This window comes from Caretta caretta, chromosome 2 (assembly GCF_965140235.1).
Source record: "Caretta caretta isolate rCarCar2 chromosome 2, rCarCar1.hap1, whole genome shotgun sequence".
NCBI lineage: Eukaryota > Metazoa > Chordata > Testudines > Cheloniidae > Caretta > Caretta caretta.
In genome coordinates this window covers 5,849,292-5,870,750 of record NC_134207.1, presented here as the reverse complement: position 1 = coordinate 5,870,750, position 21,459 = coordinate 5,849,292, and the positions used below count along the sequence as shown (strand labels likewise).

The 21,459-nt window shown below is 50.0% G+C and overlaps 1 protein-coding gene across 1 annotated transcript; it reads left to right on the top strand.

Annotated features, from left to right (window-relative positions):
* Window positions 1-14,206: 14,206 nt before the first annotated feature.
* On the top strand, window positions 14,207-21,149 carry LOC125632898 (ly6/PLAUR domain-containing protein 2-like). Its single transcript, XM_048841801.2, has 3 exons — window positions 14,207-14,352; window positions 19,213-19,332; window positions 20,264-21,149. Exons 1-3 carry the CDS (start codon window positions 14,301-14,303, stop codon window positions 20,467-20,469), a joined length of 378 nt encoding a protein of 125 aa, XP_048697758.1. The 5' UTR covers window positions 14,207-14,300; the 3' UTR covers window positions 20,470-21,149.
* Window positions 21,150-21,459: the final 310 nt, after the last annotated feature.

The following is a 21,459-nucleotide window of genomic DNA, read 5'->3' as shown; positions in this document are numbered from 1 at the left end:
AAGATCCTTTCATGGATTGAGAACTGGTTAAAAGACAGGGAACAAAGGGTAGGAATAAAAGGTAAATTTTCAGAATGGAGAGGGGTAACTAGTGGTGTTCCCCAAGGGTCAGTCCTAGGACCAATCCTATTCAACTTATTCATAAATGATCTGGAGAAAGGAGTAAACAGTGAGGTGGCAAAGTTTGCAGATGATACTAAACTGCTCAAGATAGCTAAGATCAAAGCAGACTGAACTTCAAAAAGGATCTCACAAAACTAAGTGATTGGGCAACAAAATGGCAAATGAAATTTAATGTGGATAAATGTAAAGTAATGCACATTGGAAAAAATAACCCCAATTATACATACAATATGATGGGGGCTAATTTAGCTACAACTAATCAGGAGAAACAACTTGGAGTCATCGTGGATACTTCCCTGAAGACATCCACGCAGTGTGCAGGGGCAGTCAAAAAGCAAACAGGATGTTAGGAATCATTAAGAAAGGGATAGAGAATAAGACAGAGAATCTCTTATTGTCCTCATATAAATCCATGGTACGCCCACACCTTGAATACTACGTACAGATGTGGTCCCCTCATCTCAAAAAAGATATACCGGCATTAGAAAAAGTTCAGAAAAGGGCAACTAAAATGATTAGGGGTTTGGAATGGGTCCCATATGAGGAGAGATTAAAGAGGCTGGGACTTTTCAGCTTGGAAAAGAGGAGACTAAGGGGGGACATGATAGATGTCTATAAAATCATGAGTGGTGTGGAGAAAGTGAATAAGGAAAAGTTATTTACTTGTTCCCATAATATAAGAACGAGGAGCCACCAAATGAAATTAATGGGCAGCAGGTTTAAAACAAATAAAAGGAAGTTCTTCTTCACTCAGTGCACAGTCAACCTGTGGAACTCCTTGCCTGAAGAGGTTGTGAAGGCTCGGACTATAACAGGGTTTAAAAGAGAACTGGATAAATTCATGGAGGCTAACTCCATTAACGGCTATTAGCCAGGATGGGTAAGGAACGGTGTCCCTGGCCTCTGTTTGTCAGAGGGTGGAGAAGGATGGCAGGAGAGAGATCACTTGATCATTACCTGTTAAGTTCACTCCCTCTGGGGCACCTGGCATTGGCCACTGTCGGCAGACAGGATACTGGACTGGATGGATCTTTGGTCTGACCCAGTATGGTCATTCTTATGTTCTTAGTGGTTTACGGTAGAGGTGGGTTAGTGACATTTCTCAAACTGTGTGTTTTTAATTAAGGTAACTGTAATCAGCTTGTGAATCACGGAAGTTCAGCCTCTGGGGAAGCCGCATCTTTCACATTCCCCTCTGCTCGGTGTACTCCAATGAAGGACAATGCCCAAACCGCACCCCAATGCCATAGCCTAGTCTCCCTGACCACTAGGAGGACCTCACACAGCAGGCCCGCACCTCTGCAATGAGCTGCGTCAAACTTCCAGCTCCCTCACCGCCAAATCTAGGAGAATGCCCAAGCTCACTTTACCTGGTATCTGCTTCTGCATGCTTCAGACGAGAGAGACACTACCCTTGTGTTTCCCTTACAGCTGAACTCTAGGGCCCGGGGAAAGGCAGACCTCTGTATCGCCCACAGCAGTCACAGAGGCCGGGTCAACAGGCTTGCGGGGCTCACACTACGGTGCTAAAAGCGGCTACGTGGACGTTCAGGTGGAGCTCGGGCTCTGAAATCCACCCACCTCCCTAGACTTCAGAGCCTGAGTTCTGGCCTGAGCCCCAGCGTCCTTTGGGGATAGCCCCCAGTTATCCTTAACGCTGTACCGCAAGCCTGAGACTTGCTGCCACGGGCCGCCACGCACTGTGTGGACGCACCCAGTGCTGCTTCACCGCTGCTGAAGGCGGGTGGGAAGGAAACAGGTCACCCACTCCCCTGAAGCTCTTTAAGGATGTAGCGGGCAGCGGGCCTTTACAGGTACCCCCTAGAGATGGCCAGTGTGGGGAGCAAGCCTGCTGCCTGCCCCAAAAAGATAGGAGGGAATCTGCCCCTAAATATTGTGGGGGAGGGAGCATGTGGGCTACTGGAATCCCCAGAAACCATCTCATAAGAATGGCCATACCAGGTCAGCCCAATGGTCCATCCAGCCCAGTATCCTGTCTTCCCTCAGTGGCCAAAGGCAGATGCTTCAAAGAGAATGAACAGAACAAAGCAATCATCAAGTGATCCATCCCCTGTCATCCACTTCCAGCTTCTGCCAGTCAGTCTTAGGGACATCCAGAGCATGGTGTTGTGTCCCTGACCATCTTGGCTAATAGCCATGGATGGACCTATCTTCGGTGAATCTCTCTAATTCTTTTCTGAACCCAGTTATACTTTTGGCCTTCACAACATCCCCTAGCGATGAGTCCCACAGGTTGACTGTGCAGTGTATGAAGAAATACTTCCTTCTGTTAGTTTTAAACCTGCTGCCCATTAATTTCATTGGATGACCCCTACTTCTAGTGTTATGTGACGGGGTATATAACATTCTCTTAGTCACTGTCTCTACACCAGCCATGATTTTATCAACCCCTCTCATATCCCCCCTCAGTCCTCTCTTTTCCACGCTGAACAGTCCCAGTCTTTATAATCTCTCCTCATGCAGAAGCTGTTCCATACCCCTAATCATTTTTGTTGCCCTTCTCTGTATTTTTTTCATTTCTAATATCTCTTTTTAGAGATGGGCAACCACAACTGCACACAGTATTCAAGGTGTGGGTGTACCATGGATTTACATAGAGGCATTACGATATTTTCTGTCTTATTATCTATCCCTTTCCTACTGGGTCCTTATATTCTGTTTCCTTTTTTGACTGCTGCTGCACATTGAGTAGATGTTTTCAGAGAACTATCTACAGTGACTCCAAGTTCTCTTTTTAGAGTGGCAAGAGCTAATTTAGACCCCATCATTTTGTATGTCTTGTTGGGATTATGTTTTCCAATGTGCATTACTTTGCCCTTACCAGCACTGAATTTCATCTGCCATTTTCTTGCCCAGTCACCCAGTTTTGAGAGATCCCTTTGTAACTCTTAGAAGTCTGCCTTGGACTTAACTATCTTGAGTAATTTTGTATCATCTGCAAACTTTGCCACCTCACTGTTTACCCCTTTTTCCAGATCATTTATGAATATGTTGAAGAGTTCTGGTCCCAGTACAGGCTCCTGGGGGACCCTGATATTTACTTCTTTCCGCTCTGAAAACTGGCCATCTTATACTGAACTCGGTGCAAACCAGGCCTTGTTAGGAGCCAGCCTGAATCATCTACAGGCTTTGTGGGAGCCTATTCCCTGGGACAGAGTGAAGCTTTACTTGTCTATCCCCACCACGTGCTGTTGGACTTGATGCAAGGATGGCTGGGAGAATTTCTCTGGCCTGTGGTATGCAGGGGATCAGGCTGAATGATCACAATGGTCCCATCTGGCCTGTGAATCACAGTATGAACCTGAGGTTCACCTTGTCTCAGGCTGAATCACCCACCCGGGCCATCGCATTCTCCAGTCACCACACCCATCAATGAGAAACTGCAGACCCTATGTTCTGCGTCGACAGGGCCAGCCTCACGGGTGGGTGTTGTGGTCAGGGGGGTGCCGTGGTCAAAAGTCAAGGAGCAGGGTGGGGTGGGGTGTGAGGCCATGGAAAGGAGCTTGGGGAAATGGGGGGAAGGCAGTGGGGTTCGGCGGCGGTGGGGAAGGTGGGCAGCCCGGGGAGGCAGTGGGGACCAGGGGGAATGGGTGAGGGGTCATGGGAAGCAGCATGATCCAGGGCCGATGGGGGATGGATAGAGAAACAGCACGGGCTTGGAGGGATGGGGGGATGGTTGAGAACCTGGGGGAGGCAGCAGAAGCCAGGGGCAATGGGGCGATGGTTGGGTGGCCTGGGGAGGCAGTGGAGACCAGGGTGATGGGGGGAATGGATGGGGAGGCAGAGGGTGCCCAGGGTGATGAGGGAATGGGTGTGGGGCCAAAGGAGGCAGCAGGGGCCAGGACCGATGGGGGGGTGGATAGGGAGGTGGTGGAGGGGCAGGGGTGATGGGGGAATGGGTGGAGGGCCAGAGGAGGCAGCAGGGGCCAGGACCGATGGGGGGGGTGGATAGGGAGGTGGTGGGGGGGCAGGGGTGATGGGGGAATGGGTGGGGGGCCAGAGGAGGCAGCGGGAGCCAGGAGCGATGGGGGGTTGGATAGGGAGATGGGGGGGCAGGGGTGATGGGGGAATGGGTGGGGGGCCAGAGGAGGCAGCAGGGGTCAGGAGTGATGGGAGAATGGATAGGGAGGTGGTGGAGGCCAGGGGTGATGGGGGAATGGGTGGAGGGCCAGAGGAGGCAGCGGGGGCCAGGAGCGATGGGGGGATGGATAGGGAGGTGGGGGGGACAGGGGTGATGGGGGAATGGGGGGGGCAGAGGAGGCAGTGGGGAGGAGTGATGATGGGATGGATAGGGGGGTGGTGGGGGCCAGGGGCGATGGGGGAATGGGTGGGGGGCCAGGGGCGATGGAGGGGGCAAGGTGGGACATCCGGGTGCCACAATACAAATTGGCCCATGGCCTCATTTCCCCTAAGGCTGTCCCTGTGCGTCGAGCTGGAAAGGAACGCAAAGGTCTAGCTGGAACTCAGCCGAGACACCTGAGCTGATCGCAATGCTCTCCCGAACAGAGCCGTAAACATCCCAGCTGGGCGATCCTCACACAGGCACAGGCCCTGAAACCCTTGTGTCACCCAGGCAGCCTCGGGCTCTGGTTGTGACATCCCAGCCAGTTAGGAAGAAAAGGAGGGCAGGGAGTGACTGCCTGAGGGAGCGCCCTGACCACTCCTACCTCCTAAAGCTTCCCCAAAGGCAGCAAGCTCCAGGGGACCCCCAGATTTCAAAGGAGAGCAGCCCCCGACTCATGTCCCCACCCCCCAGCCCCTCCGCCCAGGGCAGGTGTAGGATCCGCAGCTCCCCACAGCTGTAGGATTGCCAACTTTCTAATGCCACAAAACCAAACACCACTGCCCATTGCCTGCCCGCCCCTTCTCCAAGCCCCCACCCCTTCTCCGAGGCCCTATCCCCACTCACTCCATCCCCCCTCCCTCCATCACTCACTCTCCCCCACCCTCACTCACTTTCACCAGGCTGGGGCAGGGAATTGGGGTGTTGGAGGGGGGTGAGGGTTCCAGCTGGGAATGCGGGCTCTGGGATGAGGCCAGGGATGAGGGGTTTGGGGTGCAGGAGGGGGCTCCAGGGTGGGACACGGGTTTGGGGTGTGGGAGGGCTGCAGGGTCCCGGCGGCGCTTACCGTGACTCCGGGAAGCAGCCGCCAGGTCCCTGCAGCCCCTAGGCGCATGGGCAGCCAGGGAGGCTCTGCATCTGCCCTCATGCCCACAGGCGCCGCCCCCACAGCTCCCATTGGTCACAGTTCCTAGCCAATGGGAGCTGCGGAGCCGGCCAAAGCTTATGCCCACATAAATTTGTTAGTCTCTAAGGTGCCACAAGTACTCCTCGTGGTTTTTTCTGAAACCTGTCCTAGACAGTATCAGAAACAGAAAGCAAGACCCTAGCTATCGGGACTGTCCTTGCTGTAACTATGGTGCACATGGAACAGGATTCCCTAACATAGTGCTGTTGCTGGGTTGTCCTAGCCGCCTGATCAACAACAATCCATTTTCGGATACAAACACTTCCAACCATGAGCTGTGTGTGAATGGGGCCCTGAGGGTAAATTACCTCTGTGCAGGCTTGAATAAAATCCTGTGTGCAACCTACCATGGCTTTAAACATGGCTTAAGTGGTACCTTGGCCCCCAGGGAATTATCGCCTTCGTTATGCTAGCAGTTCTTCTAAAACTGCCCACCAAACCTGTTTGGTGAGTTTCATGGCACTAAAATGGGCTGAGAGTGGCTTGCAGAAATCCTGTTGACTATGAGTTTCAATATGGCGAACTGTAATCGCATATGTCGAGGAACAAAGAATATTGGCCATACTTACAGGATGAGGGACTCTACCCCTGAAAAAGAAAAGGAGTACTTGTGGCACCTTAGAGACTAACCAATTTATCTGAGCATGAGCTTTCGTGAGCTACAGCTCACTTCATCGGATGCATACCGTGGAAACTGCAGCAGACTTTATATACACACAGAGACCATGAAACAATACCTCCTCCCACCCCACTGTCCTGCTGGAAATAGCTTATCTAAAGTGATCATCAAGTTGGGCCATTTCCAGCACAAATCCAGGTTTTCTCACCCTCCACTCCCCCACACACAAACTCACTCTCCTGCTGGTAATAGCCCATCCAAAGTGACATGGTCTCTGTGTGTATATAAAGTCTGCTGCAGTATCCACGGTATGCATCCGATGAAGTGAGCTGTAGCTCACGAAAGCTCATGCTCAAATAAATTGGTTAGTCTCTAAGGTGCCACAAGTCCTCCTTTTCTTTTTGCGAATAAAGACTAACATGACTGTTACTCTGAAACCTACCCCTGAAAAAGGATTTGGAAGTTGTGAAGGATAATCAGTTGTGGCCAAGGGAACTAATGCAATCCTTGGATGCAGCAACAAGGGAATTTCAAGTAAGGGTAGAGAAGCTATTTTAACTCTGTATTTGGCACTGGTGTGACCGCTGGAATACTGGAATCCTGTGTCCAGTTCTGATGCCCACAATTAAGAAGGATGTTCATAAATTGCAGCGGGTTCAGAGAATAGCCATGAGAATGATTAAAGGATTAGAACACATACAATCATAGAATATCAGGGTTGGAAGGGACCTCAGGAGGTCATCTAGTCCAACCCCCTGCTTAAAGCAGGACCAACCCCAACTAAATCATCCCAGCCAGGGCTTTGTCAAGCCTGACCTTAAAAACCTGTAAGGAAGGAGATTCCACCACCTCTCTATGTAACCTATTCCAGTGCTTCACCACCCTCCCAGTGAAAAAGGTTTTCCAAATATCCAACCTAAACCTCCTCCACTGCAACTTGAGACCATTTCTAGTTGTTCTGTCATCTGGTACCACTGAGAACAGTCTAGATCCATCCTCTTTGGAACCCCCTTTCAGGTAGTTGAAAGCAGCTATCAAATCCCCCTACACTCTTCTCTTCTGCAGACTAAATAATCCCAGTTCCCTCAGCCTCTCCTCATAAATCATATGCTCCAGTCCCCTAATCATTTTTTTTTGCCTTCTGCTGGACGTTTTCCAATTTTTCCACATCCTTCTTGTAGTGTGGTGCTCAAAACTGGACACAGTACTCCAGATGAGGCCTCACCAATCCTGAATAGAGGGGAATGATCACGTCCCTCATTCTACTGGCAATGCTCCTACTTATACAGTCCAAAATGCCGTTAGCCTTCTTGGCAACAAGGGCACACTGCCGAGCCGTTCGGTCCCTAGTCTGTAGCAGTGTATGGGATTCTTCCGTCCTAAGAGCAGGATTCTGCACTTGTCCTTGTTGAACCTCATCAGATTTCTTTTGGCCCAATCCTCTAATCTGTCTAGGTCCCTCTATATCCTATCCCTACCCTCCAGCATATCTACCTCTCCTCCCAGTTTAGTGTCATCTGCAAATTTGCTGAGGGTGCAATCCATCGCCATCCTCCAGATCGTTCATGAAGATATTGAACAAAACCGGCCCCAGGACTGACCCTTGGGGCACTCCGCTTGATACCGGCTGCCAACCAGACATGGAGCCATTGATCACTACCCGTTAAGCCCGACAATCTAGCCAGCTTTCTATCCACCTTATAGTCCATTCATCCAGACCATACTTCCTTAACTTGCTGGCAAGAATACTGTGGGAGACCGTTTCAAAAGCTTTGCTAAAGTCAAGGAACAACACGTCCACTGCTTTCCCCTCATCCACAGAGCCAGTTATCTCGTCATAGAAGGCAATTAGGTTAGTCAGGCATGACCTGCCCTTGGTGAATACATGATGACTGTTCCTGATCACTTTCCTCTCCTCTAAGTGCTTCAGAATTGATTCCTTGAGGACCTGCTCTATGATTTTTCCAGGGACTGAGGTGAGGCTGTCTGGCCTGTAGTTCCCCAGATCCTCCTTCTTCCCTTTTTTAAAGATGGGCACTACATTAGCATTGTTCCAGTCGTCTGGAACTTCCCCCGATCGCAATGAGTTTTCAAAGATAATGGCCAATGGCTCTGCAATCACATCTGCCAACTCCTTTAGCTCCCTCAGATGCAGTGCATCCGGCCCCATGAACTTGTGCTCATCCAGCTTTTCTAAATAGTCCCGAACCACTTCTTTCTCCACAGAGGGCTGGTCACCTCCTCCCCATGCTGTGCTGTCCAGAGCACCAGTCTGGGAGCCGACCTTGTTCGTGAAGACAGAGGCAAAAAAAGCATTGAGTACATTAGCTTTTTCCACATCCTCTGTCACTAGGTTCTCTCCCTCATTCAGTAAGGGGCCCACACTTTCCTTGACTTTCTTCTTGTTGATAACATACCTGAAGAAACCCTTCTTGTTACTCTTAACATCTCTTGCTAGCTGCAACTCCAGGTGTGATTTGGCCTTCCTGATTTCACTCCTGCATGCCCGAGCAATATTTTTATACTCCTCCCTGGTCATCTGTCCAAGCTTCCACTTCTTGTCAGCTTCTTTTTTGTGTTTAAGATCAGCAAGGATTTCACTGTTAAGCCAAGCTGGTCGCCTGCCATATTTACTATTCTTTCTACACATCGGGATGGTTTGTTCCTGCATCCTCAATAAGGATTCTTTAAAATACAGCCAGCTCTCCTGGACTCCTTTCCCCCTCATGTTATTCTCCCAGGGCATCCTGCCCATCCGTTCCCTAAGGGAATCGAAGTCTGTTTTTCTGGTCCATGGTCCTTATTCTGCTTCCTTGTGTCAGGATCCTGAACTTGACCATCTCATGATCACGCTTCCCAGGTTCCCATCCACTTTTGCTTCCCCTACTAATTCTTCCCTGTTTGTGAGCAGCAGGTCAAGAAGAGCTCTGCCCCTAGTTGATTCCTCCAGCACTTGCACCAGGAAATTGTCCCCCACACTTTCCAAAAACTTCCTGGAGTGTCTGTGCACCGCTGTATTGCTCTCCCAGCAGATATCGGGATGATTGAAGTCCCCCATGAGAACCAGGGCCTGCGATCTCGTAACTTCTGTTAGTAGCCAGAAGAAAGCCTCGTTCTGCTGGTCTGGTGGTCTATAGCAGATTCCCACCACGACATCACCCTTGTTGCTCACACTTTTAAACTTAATCCAGAGACTCATGCCTTATAGTGATAGACCCAAAGAGTTCAATCTACTTATCTTAACAAAGAAACTGTTTGTAAGTGTCTATATGGGGAATAAATATTTAATAATGCACTCTTTAATCTAGCAGAGAAAGGAGTTGACATTATCCAATGGCTGGAAGTTGAAGCGAGACAAATTCAGTCTGGAAATAAGGCGTACATTCTTGACAGCGAGAGTAATTAACCATTGGAACAATTTGTGAAGGATCATGATGGATTCTCCATCACTGGCAATTTTAAAATCAAGATTGGCTGTTTTTTTTAAAGATCTGTGCTAGGAATTCTTTTGGGGAAGTTCTATGGCCCGGATTACACTGGAGTTCATAGAGTCATAGAATCATAGTGTTAGAGCAGGGACTTGATCCCTAACCACTGCACCATCCTTCCTCTCCCTTTGCCAGTCACCCACCTTCTGATCTCCACTCTCACCTGCTGCTGTAGCTTCAGGCATCTCCCCCGATGAAACTATTGGGCTGAAGAAACTAATATGGAGAAACGTCCGACAGGTACCAAGGGGAGAGACCCACCAAACTCATCTCACCTAAAGCCATACCTTTCTGGCTTGGTGCAGCTCCGTTGAACACACAGAAAGTAAGGGCCTAATCCTCAGCAGCTGTGAATCTGCATGGGTCTGCTAAAGTAAAGGGAGCGACATTGATTTCCAGCTGAGAATCTGGCCCTAAAGGAGCAGGTACCTGGGCCCAGCAATGGGAGAGTCAGTGACTAATGCTTTGTGTGGACGCCTAGCAGGCTGTCAGGGCATGGGATGAAGGTCCAGAATAGGGTGGCAGGAGGGAGCTGGATGGTAGCAGAACAAGCTGTGGGGTGGCAACTCATCTCTGGCAGTCGGAGGGGGTGGAATTGGGGAGCCCCAGAGTGAAAACCCACTGAAGGTGGCTCAGGATTGTTGGTCAAGCTCCTTTGGTGCTGGTTCATCTCAGGTCCAGATCAGTGACAGGGGGATGAGCGGAGAGCCCATGCACACAAGACAAAGCAGCCGTTGTCTCGTTCTCTGAGAGAACAGCGGGGCGCAGCCGTGTCCCAGGACGACACCCCCAGTTCTAATTAAAGCTGGCACACTCTGCTATCTGGTCCATTAGCCAGCAGGCAGGGACGGCACAACACATTGTGATGACGAAGGCCTCCCACCCAGCTGAGCCGTGTGTCCAACACACCAGCTTTTGCTTGCTCATGTGAAAGCTTCTACACTGAGCGGGAAGGGAGGGTGGAAAACACCAAGTCCCAACACGACACGCCAAGATGTTCTGAAGCTCTGCCTCCCACGGCAACCACAGGTTTGCTCCCAGTCACTACAACGAAGCCCAGGAGAGCAGATTTTTAATGCTTCTTTCCTTGTTATTAAAGATGCACTGTGCAACAGGGCTGATTACGTATGAGGCTGGAGCCCGAGGCTGGTATCATAGAATCACAGAATATCAGGGTTGGAAGGGACCTCAGGAGGTCATCTAGTCCAACCCCTTGCTCAAAGCAGGACCAATCCCCAATTAAATCATCCCAGCCAGTGCTTTGTCAAGCCTGACCTTAAAAACTTCTAAGGAAGGAGATTCCACCACCTCCCTAGGTAACGCATTCCAGTGTTTCGCCACCCTCCTAGTGAAAAAGTTTTTCCTAATATCCAACCTAAACCTCCCCCACTGCAACTTGAGACCATTACTCCTTGTCCTGTCATCTTCTACCACTGAGAATAGGCTAGAACCATCCTCTCTGGAACCACCTCTCAGGTAGTTGAAAGCAGCTATCAAATCCCCCCTCATTCTTCTCTTCCGCAGACTAAACAATCCCAGTTCCCTCAGCCGCTCCTCATAAGTCATGTGTTCCAGACCCCTAATCACTTTTGTTGCCCTTTACTGGACTCTCTCCAATTTTTCCACATCCTTCTTGTAGTGTGGGGCCCAAAACTGGACACAGTACTCCAGATGAGGCCTCACCAATGTCGAATAGAGGGGGATGATCACGTCCCTCGATCTGCTGGCTATGCCCCTACTTATACATCCCAAAATGCCATTGGCCTTCTTGGCAACAATGGCACACTTTTGACTCATATCCAGCTTCTCGTCCACTGTCACCCCTAGGTCCTTTTCCGCAAAACTGCTGCCAAGCCATTCGGTCCCTAGTCTGTAGCGGTGCATTGGATTCTTCCGTCCTAAGTGCAGGACCGTGCACTTATCCTTGTTGAACCTTATCAGATTTCTTTTGGCCCAATCCTCCAATTTGTCTAGGTCCCTCTGTATCCTATCCCTACCTGCCACCGTATCTACCACTCCTCCTAGTTTAGTATCATCCGCAAATTTGCTGAGAGTGCAATCCACACCATCCTCCAGATCATTCATGAAGATAATGAACAAAACCGGCCCCAGGACTGACCCTTGGGGCACTCCACTTCATACTGGCTGCCAACTAGACATGGAGCCATTGATCACTACCCGTTGAGCCCAACAATCTAGCCAACTTTCTACCCACCTTATAGTGCATTCATCCAGACCATACTTCTTTAACTTGCTGACAAGAATACTGTGGGAGACCGTGTCAAAAGCTTTGCTAAAGTCAAGAAACAATACATCCACTGCTTTCCCTTCATCCACAGAACCAGTAATCTCATCATAGAAGGCGATTAGATTACTCAGGCATGACCTTCCCTTGGTGAATCCATGCTGATTGTTCCTGATCACTTTCCTCTCATGTAAGTGCTTCAGGATTGATTCCTTGAGGACCTGCTCCATGATTTTTCCGGGGACTGAGGTGAGGCTGACTGGCTTGTAGTTCCCAGGATCCTCCTTCTTCCCTTTTTTAAAGATGGGCACTACATTAGCCTTTTTCCAGTCGTCCAGGACTTCCCCGATCGCCATGAGTTTTCAAAGATAATAGCCAATGGCTCTGCAATCACAGCCGCCAACTCCTTTAGCACTCTCGGATGCAACGCATCCGGCCCCATGGACTTGTGCACGTCCAGCTTTTCTAAATAGTCCCTAACCACTTCTTTCTCCATAGAGGGCTGGTCACCTCCTCCCCATGCTGTGTTGCCCAGCACAGCAGTCTGGGAGCTGACCTTGTTCGTGAAGACAGAGGCAAAAAAAGCATTGAGTACATTAGCTTTTTCCACATCCTCTGTCACTAGGTTGCCTCCCTCATTCAGTAAGGGGCCCACACTTTCCTTGGCTTTCTTCTTGTTGCCAACATACCTGAAGAAACCCTTCTTGTTACTCTTAACATCTCTTGCTAGCTGCACTCCAGGTGCGATTTGGCCCTCCTGATTTCATTCCTACATGCCTGAGCAACATTTTTGTACTCTTCCTTGTTCATTTGTCCAATCTTCCACTTCTTGTAAGCTTCTTTTTTATGTTTAAGATCAGCAAGGATTTCACTGTTAAGCCAAGCTGGTCGCCTGCCATATTTACTATTCTTTCAACACATCGGGATGGTTTGTCCCTGTAACCTCAATAGGGATTCTTTGAAATACAGCCAGCTCTCCTGGGCTCCTACACTGTTGGCTGCTGAGACCCCATCGACCCATTCCACAACCGTTTTCTATCACTGCGATCACTATCAATAGCGTTGTCTTTAAAAACTCTCGTGTTCCCTTGGACTTTGAATAGCCAGGAAGATTCTGGGCCACGGTGCAGCTCCTCCATGGTACCACTTCTGGGTAAAGAGGCCAGAATCCCAGCACATCCCCCACCACTCAGCAAATCCCAGAAGATCCTCCCCAGATGGATCCCAAGCAGATTCCCCACCTCTGGCTGTTGCATTGATGCAGCTCCACCAGTGGGTAGCACTAGTCAGAGAGCTAATGTGGACTGTCCCTGGCTTTTCCTCACCATCACGACCTCTATGATTATCATCTAGGCTTGCTCAGAGCAGGGTGAGCCAGCTGTGCCCTATCACATGAGGGCTTGCACCAGGCAAGGGTGGAGATCGGGAGGGGTTGGTTTCCTGATAACGCTTCCTCAAGGGAGGAAGGACAGGCCAGTGGTCAAGGCCCAGGATTGGGAATCAGGTGACTTGAGCTTAATGCTCAGGTGAGTCCCTTTGTTGACCATGCCTCAGTTCCTGCTGTGTAGCACGTGAGTGTTGAGGAGGGGCCATATCAGGACCTAGACAGCCCTGGAGAGGAGGGCTGGCTTAGTCTGAGAGCAGTGGGGCCTAGAGAAGGGCAGAACGGGCAAATAAACTCTTCCAGGCCTGGAGGCTGCTGAGGGGAAGAGGAGTTGCTATCCTGTCACTGCTAGGATTGGAGTAACGGAGGCCAGTGTACAGCAAACAGGGAAAGAGAGAGCAAAGAATATTGTACCTTGCATTCCAGGAGCACCTGCCATTGCTCAGGGCGGTACAAACACAAAGTGGCAGGCAGCCCGGCCTCAAAGAGCTCCCAATCTGAGTAAACAAGACAGGGGAGGGAGCAAGGAGCAGCAGTGTCCCCTGAGACACAGAGAGGCTAAGTGACCCACCCAAGGTCACACAGGGAGTCTGTGGCAGAGTGTAGCGCTGGTCGCCCAAGTCCCAGCCTAGCAGTCTGACTGCAGGACTGTCCATGCTGTCGGACTTGCTTCACTTCCCTGGTGCCACTTCACTTCCTGCCGCCCAGAGCTTCTAAAGACCGTTTCATCCAGAGCCATTATCTCTCAGGGGCCCCCAGCTGCCTGCGAAAGCGAAGAGGGTCAGTGAGGGGCATCAGCGTGGCACAAGGAGCTGGCACGAAGAGTCACTCCGGTGCAGGGGGATGAGCTGTATGAACCCCTCTGCTCTTGTCTGATGGGGAGGGTACAACCCCACCCCACCCTGACCAATGCAAAGGTCCCTGAACATAACCCCTCTGTACTGCTATTTTCAGCCCTGGAGAGCTTCAGGATGTGCAGGGATGGGGGAGGAAGAGGGCGGGGCCCTGCTGCGATAAGATCACTCAAGGAACTTGTTCCCCTACAGGTCTGGGGAAGGCTCTAATCAGAACCAGCGGAGGACGGGAAGTCACCTGCAGAGGGGAAGAGTAGAAAGCTACCTGCGAGCAGTTCTTGCTCTTCTTGGCCGTCCAGGCTGAGGGTCTGCTCAGGATGAAGGTGCTTCTGGCTCTTCTGCTGGCTGGCCTTGTGTGCGTGGAGCTAGGTAAGACTGCAGGGGCTTCACCTGGATTCCCCAGACTGCAGAGATTTATCTGTGACATTCCCAGTGTGCGGCTGCGCTGGACAAAGGTCTGGACAGCCCAGAGAGAGGGTAGGAGTGTTGTTATCTATTTGACAAAATTATCAGGCAAAATGAAAGGAAGGTTTTGGGGAAGGGAAATGGGGGGGGATGTTCCCGGCCAGGCATTTACTGACAGCAGAAGAGGGAGGCTCTCCTTCTGTCCTGCATTGCACTTGGTGCAGGCATCCACACCTGTGTAATGCGATTGCCTCAGAGTGGTCACATCTCACACCCCCTCTACGCTGGTGTAAAGAACTAACAAGGTAACAGGGCAAGGGAGAACGGGAACCGAGGGATCCTCCTCTCTGCTCCAGATCCATGACCCACAGCGGAATAGGGAGGGTGAAAGGACAGGAAGGAGGCCGTGGAACTGCAGGCAGGGATCGGACCTGACACGTGCTCCACCTAGCCCCCCAGTTTGGTCCTTTAGGTGCAGGATGGGTTGCGCTCCACCTTCTATGTGACTGTGGTGGCAGTCTGTAAATCAGCGTTGGCCAGACGATGGGGAGGGATGTCCAGAACTCGGATAGTTAATGCTAACACAAATTTTGGAAAAGGTGGTAACCCATGGGAGTCAGCATTTAAGCCCATCTCTAGCTAGTGGGATTGGAATGAGACCTTCATGGGGGAGATGATCCTACACATGCCTCCTATAGCGTTTCCTGAACCTTCCCCTGAAGCATCCGGTTCTGGCTACAGTCAGGGACAGACCCTGGCCCCGATGAAGCTTGGGTGTGATCCAGTCTTGTTGTGATCCTTGTGTTCCTGTTATATATCCTTGCAGTGCACATCCCTGGCAGTGCTGAGATTTAACAGCCTGCTGGGGGGTTTCTCTTGACATCTCTGCTGTGACTTTAGGTGTACCCCGGGAGTCTTTCAAGAGTTAACCACTTGGGGGTTTTCCTGATTCGCGCTGTCCTGCCTTTCCTCCCTACTCCTCGATCCTCTCCATCTGCTGGACTTATTTATATACCACGGGCCAGCTACTCTGCTGGGTTAAGTGAACAGAGCTCCATTTACTTCACCAGACCTGCACCAATTTAACCCCAGCTGAGGGTGTGCCCCATGTTCTTGTTTCAGCCCCCTTCCAGGTAACCTATTCCACATACTTAGTTATTTCCCTCTGGGGTATCATAACATTGCTTAATATTAAAATACCATAGGTGGGGGACATGACACTGACCTATTTTACAGATGGAAAGATTGAGGCACAGAGAGGGGAAAGTGACTTGCCCTAGGTCCTGCAGTGAGACGGGGCATGGCTGGGCACGGAACCGGGATCCCTTGAATCACTCTCGGGTGTGCAGGCCAGAGCATTGCACAGCCCTTTGTATGCCCTTGTTCTGCTTCTCCGTGGACTCTTTCCTCACCATTGGATTGTTCCTTAGTTTTGTAACCTCTCCCCCGTGCTTCTTTGGTCCCTTCCACGGCCCCCTCTCCATGGCAATAATGGCCTTTTGCTCCTCTGGGAAGGGTTGATTTGCCAAGGACTGTGGGGGCCTGATTCTCTTCTCCTTTAAGCTGGTGTAAATCAGAAGTAACTCCACTGAAGTCAATGGAGTTACCCTAGTGGAAAACTGTTGTGAGGTCAGAATCAGGCCCAACCAAAATTCGCTGGCCGGGCCATGATTTATACTTGCTGAAGTTCTGATCCCACATGTTAACAACCATCTTTATGCAAAAAAAAAAAAAAAAAAAAAGTAGCACATCAGTGAGTCTCAGAGCCTGGGCCAACTGACTCAGGCTCACAGGACTCACACCCGGGGCTAAAATGATCAGTGTAGATGTTCCCGCTTGGGTTGGAGCTCAGGCTGCAAAACCCAGAGAAGGGGGTGGGTCTCAGAGCCCGAGATCCAGCCCAAGGGAGAACATCTACACTGCTGGTTTTAGCCCCGTACCACAAGGATATGTCTACACCGCACTTACAAATCTGCCACTGGCCACTTGGGCTCATAGGGCTCAGGCTATGGGGCTGTTTAACTGTGGTGCAGACATTCTGCCTCGGGCTAGAGCCTGGACTCTAGGACCCTGCGAGGTGGGATCTGGCCCACTGAGCCTAATTTACCACAGCCTTCCACCTTATATTGTCATTCCGACCTGTGCAAAGTAGGTGGAGAGCATCTGCAAATCAAAATGGGAGCATTTCATACTCTGCCCTCCCTCTGCACGGTTTGAGGCTGGCATTTTCAAAGGAGCTACATGCTCAACTCCCCTTGAAATTCAGTAGGAACTGGATAGCTAATTGCCTTAGCATCCTTTGAAAATTCCAGCCAAAATGACTACCCTAGGTATGAGGCTATGGAGAATTGTCCATACAGAGCACCTGGATCCAAGTAATATATTCTTAGAAACAAAATTCATTTCTTTCTACATTTTCGCCAGGCGGTGGCAGTAGAAACGTTTCTTGCATTTTTTTAACTACTACTAGACGGATCACGTTTATAAAAAGGACACATAGGAAAGAAGAAATACATCAAAGGTCTTGACTGTGCAAGCAGCTGCTCTTAGCATATTACAAAACAACTGTAACATCATCAGTGGTTTTATACCGCAATAGCATACCCTAAGGAGTGCATTGTCCTCGCTCTGTCCTCAGTAACTCTGGGGTAAATCTGAAATTCACTGGCCCATATTCTGATCTCAGTTACATCAGTGCAACTGACACACACATACACAACTCAGATGGTGGCTGAACCAAGTTAGTCTAAAAACTAACTAACTAACTTCATAAAATTCTCTTCTAAGCTGAGAGAACGTGCATAGAAAAATTCATCCTGAAAGGAATTTGTTTTGAGAACCCTCTGAGCAAGTGCGAGGGGGCCTTGGAGTGGAAGCTGGAGCTCAGTGATAGTGGGTGCTATGGTAGGGGTATAACTGAGACCCATTTTGTTTCATGTGAACAGCACCTTGAAATGACAGCAACCACTTTGCCCTTGGTGCCGCTGCAGTTTGGTCCAGAATACACACACACGTGTTGTCAGACGCCACCAGTGTGGTGCTCTGCTCTGTCCAATGCTGATAGCAGTCGGCTGCGTGCGTGTGTTCCCTCTGTGTGCTGCCCTGGCTCTGCGCAGATCGCTGACACAGCAGACCCCGAGAGAACCCCCAATGACCACAGACTCCGATAAGGTACGAAGGCACCCGGCCAGGTTTACGGTCAAACGAAACACAGTCTTCTAGCTCCCCGCATCAGATGTCTACAGTTCTGCTAGTCCATATGTGCTCTCTGACAATGGACGCAGCTCAGTCAGTGGCGGGACACTCCACTGCCCCCTAGGCTGGACAGACACACCGCCCCAGAGATGCATTCTTATACACAAGTACAAACAAGTTACACAGCGCTCCTGATGTACTGCGGTGCAGCCCCTCTACATAGCAAGTTTCAGAGTAACAGCCGTGTTAGTCTGTATTCGCAAAAAGAAAAGGAGGACTTGTGGCACCTTAGAGACTAACCAATTTATTTGAGCATGAGCTTTCGTGAGCTACAGCTCACGCCATCCGATGAAGTAAGCTGTAGCTCACGAAAGCTCATGCTCAAATAAAATGGTTAGTCTCTAAGGTGCCACAAGTCCTCCTTTTCTTTCTACGTAGCAAGGCGCCGCCTCTCCCCTTGTACATGTTTGTTCAAACAAAACAACGCCATCCACCATACTGCCCTTTGCTCCTGTCTTTAGGATGGGTCCGCCTGTTCCTTGTTATGTGTGCGGAATGTGCAAGTTTCAGGGTGTTCTGGTATCTCGAGTGTCCAGTACCTTTTAGGGATGTAAAAAGAACAGGAGGACTTGTGGCACCTTAGAGACTAACCAATTTATCTGAGCATGAGCTTTCGTGAGCTACAGCTCACTTCATCGGATGCTTATGTTCAAATAAATTGGTTAGTCTCTAAGGTGCCACAAGTCCTCCTTTTCTTTTTGCGGATACAGACTAACACGGCTGCTACTCTGAAACCTGTCATACTTTAGGGATGTGTATTTTTGCAACATCAGCCCTTTCCTTGCCAGCATCTGTGAGCAGGGCCTGCCTCTGGCTCGCAGCTTAACTTTGCTTTATGTCAGCCAAGTCTTGACCATTACTTTAGCTCAGGCCTTAGGCCTCATACCAGGCCTCTGATACAAGGGTTTATGTTTCAGGGCCTCATCTTACTACAGCATGTACACACACTCACGAGGAAACATCTCTTTTGTTCTTTGTTGCTTTTCTTAATCTAAAAGCAAAGTCATTTCAGGTGGCTGGAACTTGCTCTTTGTGCGTGGACACACAACAGCTCCCAGCACCGGCTCTCATGTATATAAACCTGCGGGACAGGAACAAGTGTCTACTGCTTGGCAAAAATGCTGACCACGCAGGCACCTGGTATAACCTCAGAGGTAGCAATCCTACAAGGAAGTAATGAGGATCGCCAGGCAGGTGATTCATACTAGATCCCTTCACTTTTCAAGTTGCGGAACCCAAACTAGGGGACACTGGATCTTAGGTCCTTCCAAAATAAAAGAATAATAATCAATGAGCCAGCTACAGCTTGGTCTTTTAGCTCAAGTGGTAGAGGTTCATGCTTTCAGCTCTGAAGTTCTGGGTTCAAATGCCATTGCACATGGCTGGTTATCAAGGTACTTGAACCTGTGACTTACAATCGCAATGTACCCTGTGGGGGGGAGGGAATCTGGTGTTCTAAACAGCCATTTAGCACAATTGCAGGTTGTCCAAAGCTGACAAAAAAGCAGAGCCACACTCAGCACCTGCTAAGATCTATTCAGAGGCATGCCATTTTGTTCCTCTTGACAGCCCAGTCCTTGCGATGCTACACCTGCAAAGAACCGACGGATCTTTCTGCGTGCACCACAGTCAGCAACTGCTCTAAGAACGACACTGCATGCAAGACAACTTTGCATTCTGTAGACTCGGGTAAGTCTCAGCCAATCACTGCAAATAAACAAGGCAAAGGAAATGCATCTCGGTTATAACTTCTCACGCACCCTCTTCCCTTTTTTCCTTCCCCAGCCAGTGTGAGATTGTCCCCTACACTGTCTCTGAGGAACCCAAATGGAGAAGTCCAAATCCAAATTTACAGAAGAAGGAGAATAGTCTATTTAACTCTACCCTAGTGGTAAATCACCAGGATCTGGGCTCTCTCTGCTTACTTTGCTTCATCTATGCTTCATTCCTGCTTTGAGCAGGGGGTTGGACTAGATGACCTCCTGAGGTCCCTTCCAACCCTGCTATTCTATGATTCTATGTATCAGGCAATCTTACCTCTCTAACTTGTGGGGACCTGGACTCCCTTTGTTCACTTTGCTTCACAGAAGCTTTGGCCGGCGCTGGTTGTTTACAAAGGAGAACAACAACATGCCAGTGCTAATTTTACAGGAGCATCTTCTGCACACTCTGAACTGACCGTCTGCACTGTGTGATTATCGGAGAAACTACTGTACTGCTCATATGGCTGTGCCCCGTCATAAGATGCAGTGACTTTACCCTTAATTTACACTGGCATCCATTCAGAATCAGGCCCCTGGAGAGGACGGGAATACCAGCTGGTGCCTGGGTCTGAATTCCATGCAACTTTGGCACCGGGACTGTGTCTTCACATGCACGTACACAGCACCTGGCACACTGTGGGTACCACTGGATTACAGATACTAACTAAAGCCAATGAGCTTTTTGCTCACCTGCACTCAGGCTCCTTTGGATATAGTTTGCTTACCCTTCTAAGGCCCCTTTCTACTTCCAAGACAGTGTAAAGTAGCCTTAGCATAAAGGAGAACCAGGCCCTAAATCTATAAACCTCCCTTCACCATTTCTCTCTCCCGTTGTTTTCCTAATCTATCCATTACAGGTTACCCCTTTTTCAGGAACATCACCGTCTCCAAATCCTGCGCTGAAACGTGCATGCATTCCGACCCGGATGGAATTGGGGAGTCCCACCCCATCTCGTGCTGTTACAGCGACCTGTGCAATGCCGGGGGAGTGCCAGGGCTGAGAGCCAGTGCCGTGGTGATCACAGCTGCCACTCTCTGGACCCTCCTGAGTGTCATGCTGTAATATAGCAGGGTCTCAGAGAGAAATCCTCCTGGCCACGCTGCCCAATGCGTGGCACTGTTAGACGCTTGAGGAAGATATTTCTTCAGTTAACTGTGGCCTCTTCAATCGATGCCGGGAATTTAATGGACCTTTGGAGATCAAACCCACCCAGCTTTGAAACCCTGGGCAGCGCTCTGCTCCCAGCTGCTAATCAAGGGGACACGTTTCTTCAGCATTGACTACATCCTGCCGCTGCAGCCCTCCAGGGATGGGGATGTGGAAGAGACATGGCCGTTCTGCATAGCAGGAAGGGTCGGATGACAGGGACTGTGTGGGGGTGGGCACTGTTCTGTACTGGGGGGAGGTGGAGGAGCAAGACAGAGCCATGGCAGGCAGGTCAAAGAACTACAGAAACTCACCAGCCAATCCATCCAAGTAGGGCCATGCAGGGCTGGTGTCAGGGGAAAATGCAGGGTGCCCCCCAATTCTCACCTAAAGCCTGTTTTCTTGTGCAGGGGATCCAGCATTTAACCCCAATCATGCCACATTTGATTTCTTCTTAGCAGCTCCCAAGCACTGCAGTCCCCCATCTTTCTGTACGATAAATAGCTTAACATAGTGATTCCCTGTTCTGAATGTATCCGATAAAGTGAGCTGCAGTTCACGAAAGCTTATGCGCAAATAAATTTGTTAGTCTCTAAGGTGCCACAAGTCCTTCTTTTCTTGTTCTCTGGGGATGTCAATTTCCACCTCCCATTTTCTCAGCGTGCTTGAACCCCAAGAGGTCGGTTTTCAAATGCTGCTTAGAACAATGAGCGAAACGAGTTTGAGGGCTCATCTGAGAGTTTCTCTAGGTTGCAAATCCCGCTGCACAGTTCAAGAGAGAGGCCCAGAGTTGGAAGGGCAGGAGGGTTGTGCACATCAGAAATGCAGGTCCAGCTAGTACGGAACCTGCCTGCCCTTTGCCAGACGTGAACTAGTAGTCTCAGTTCTTTACTTTCAATTGCACTA

Excerpts from the sequence above, each read along its gene's own strand:
- LOC125632898 (XM_048841801.2), top strand. The coding sequence starts at position 14,301 with ATGAAGGTGCTTCTGGCTCTTCTGCTGGCTGGCCTTGTGTGCGTGGAG. Across the intron at positions 14,353-19,212 it reads CCTTGTGTGCGTGGAGCTAG|CCCAGTCCTTGCGATGCTAC; the intron begins GTAAGACTGCAG and ends TCCTCTTGACAG. Across the intron at positions 19,333-20,263 it reads TTTGCATTCTGTAGACTCGG|GTTACCCCTTTTTCAGGAAC; the intron begins GTAAGTCTCAGC and ends TATCCATTACAG.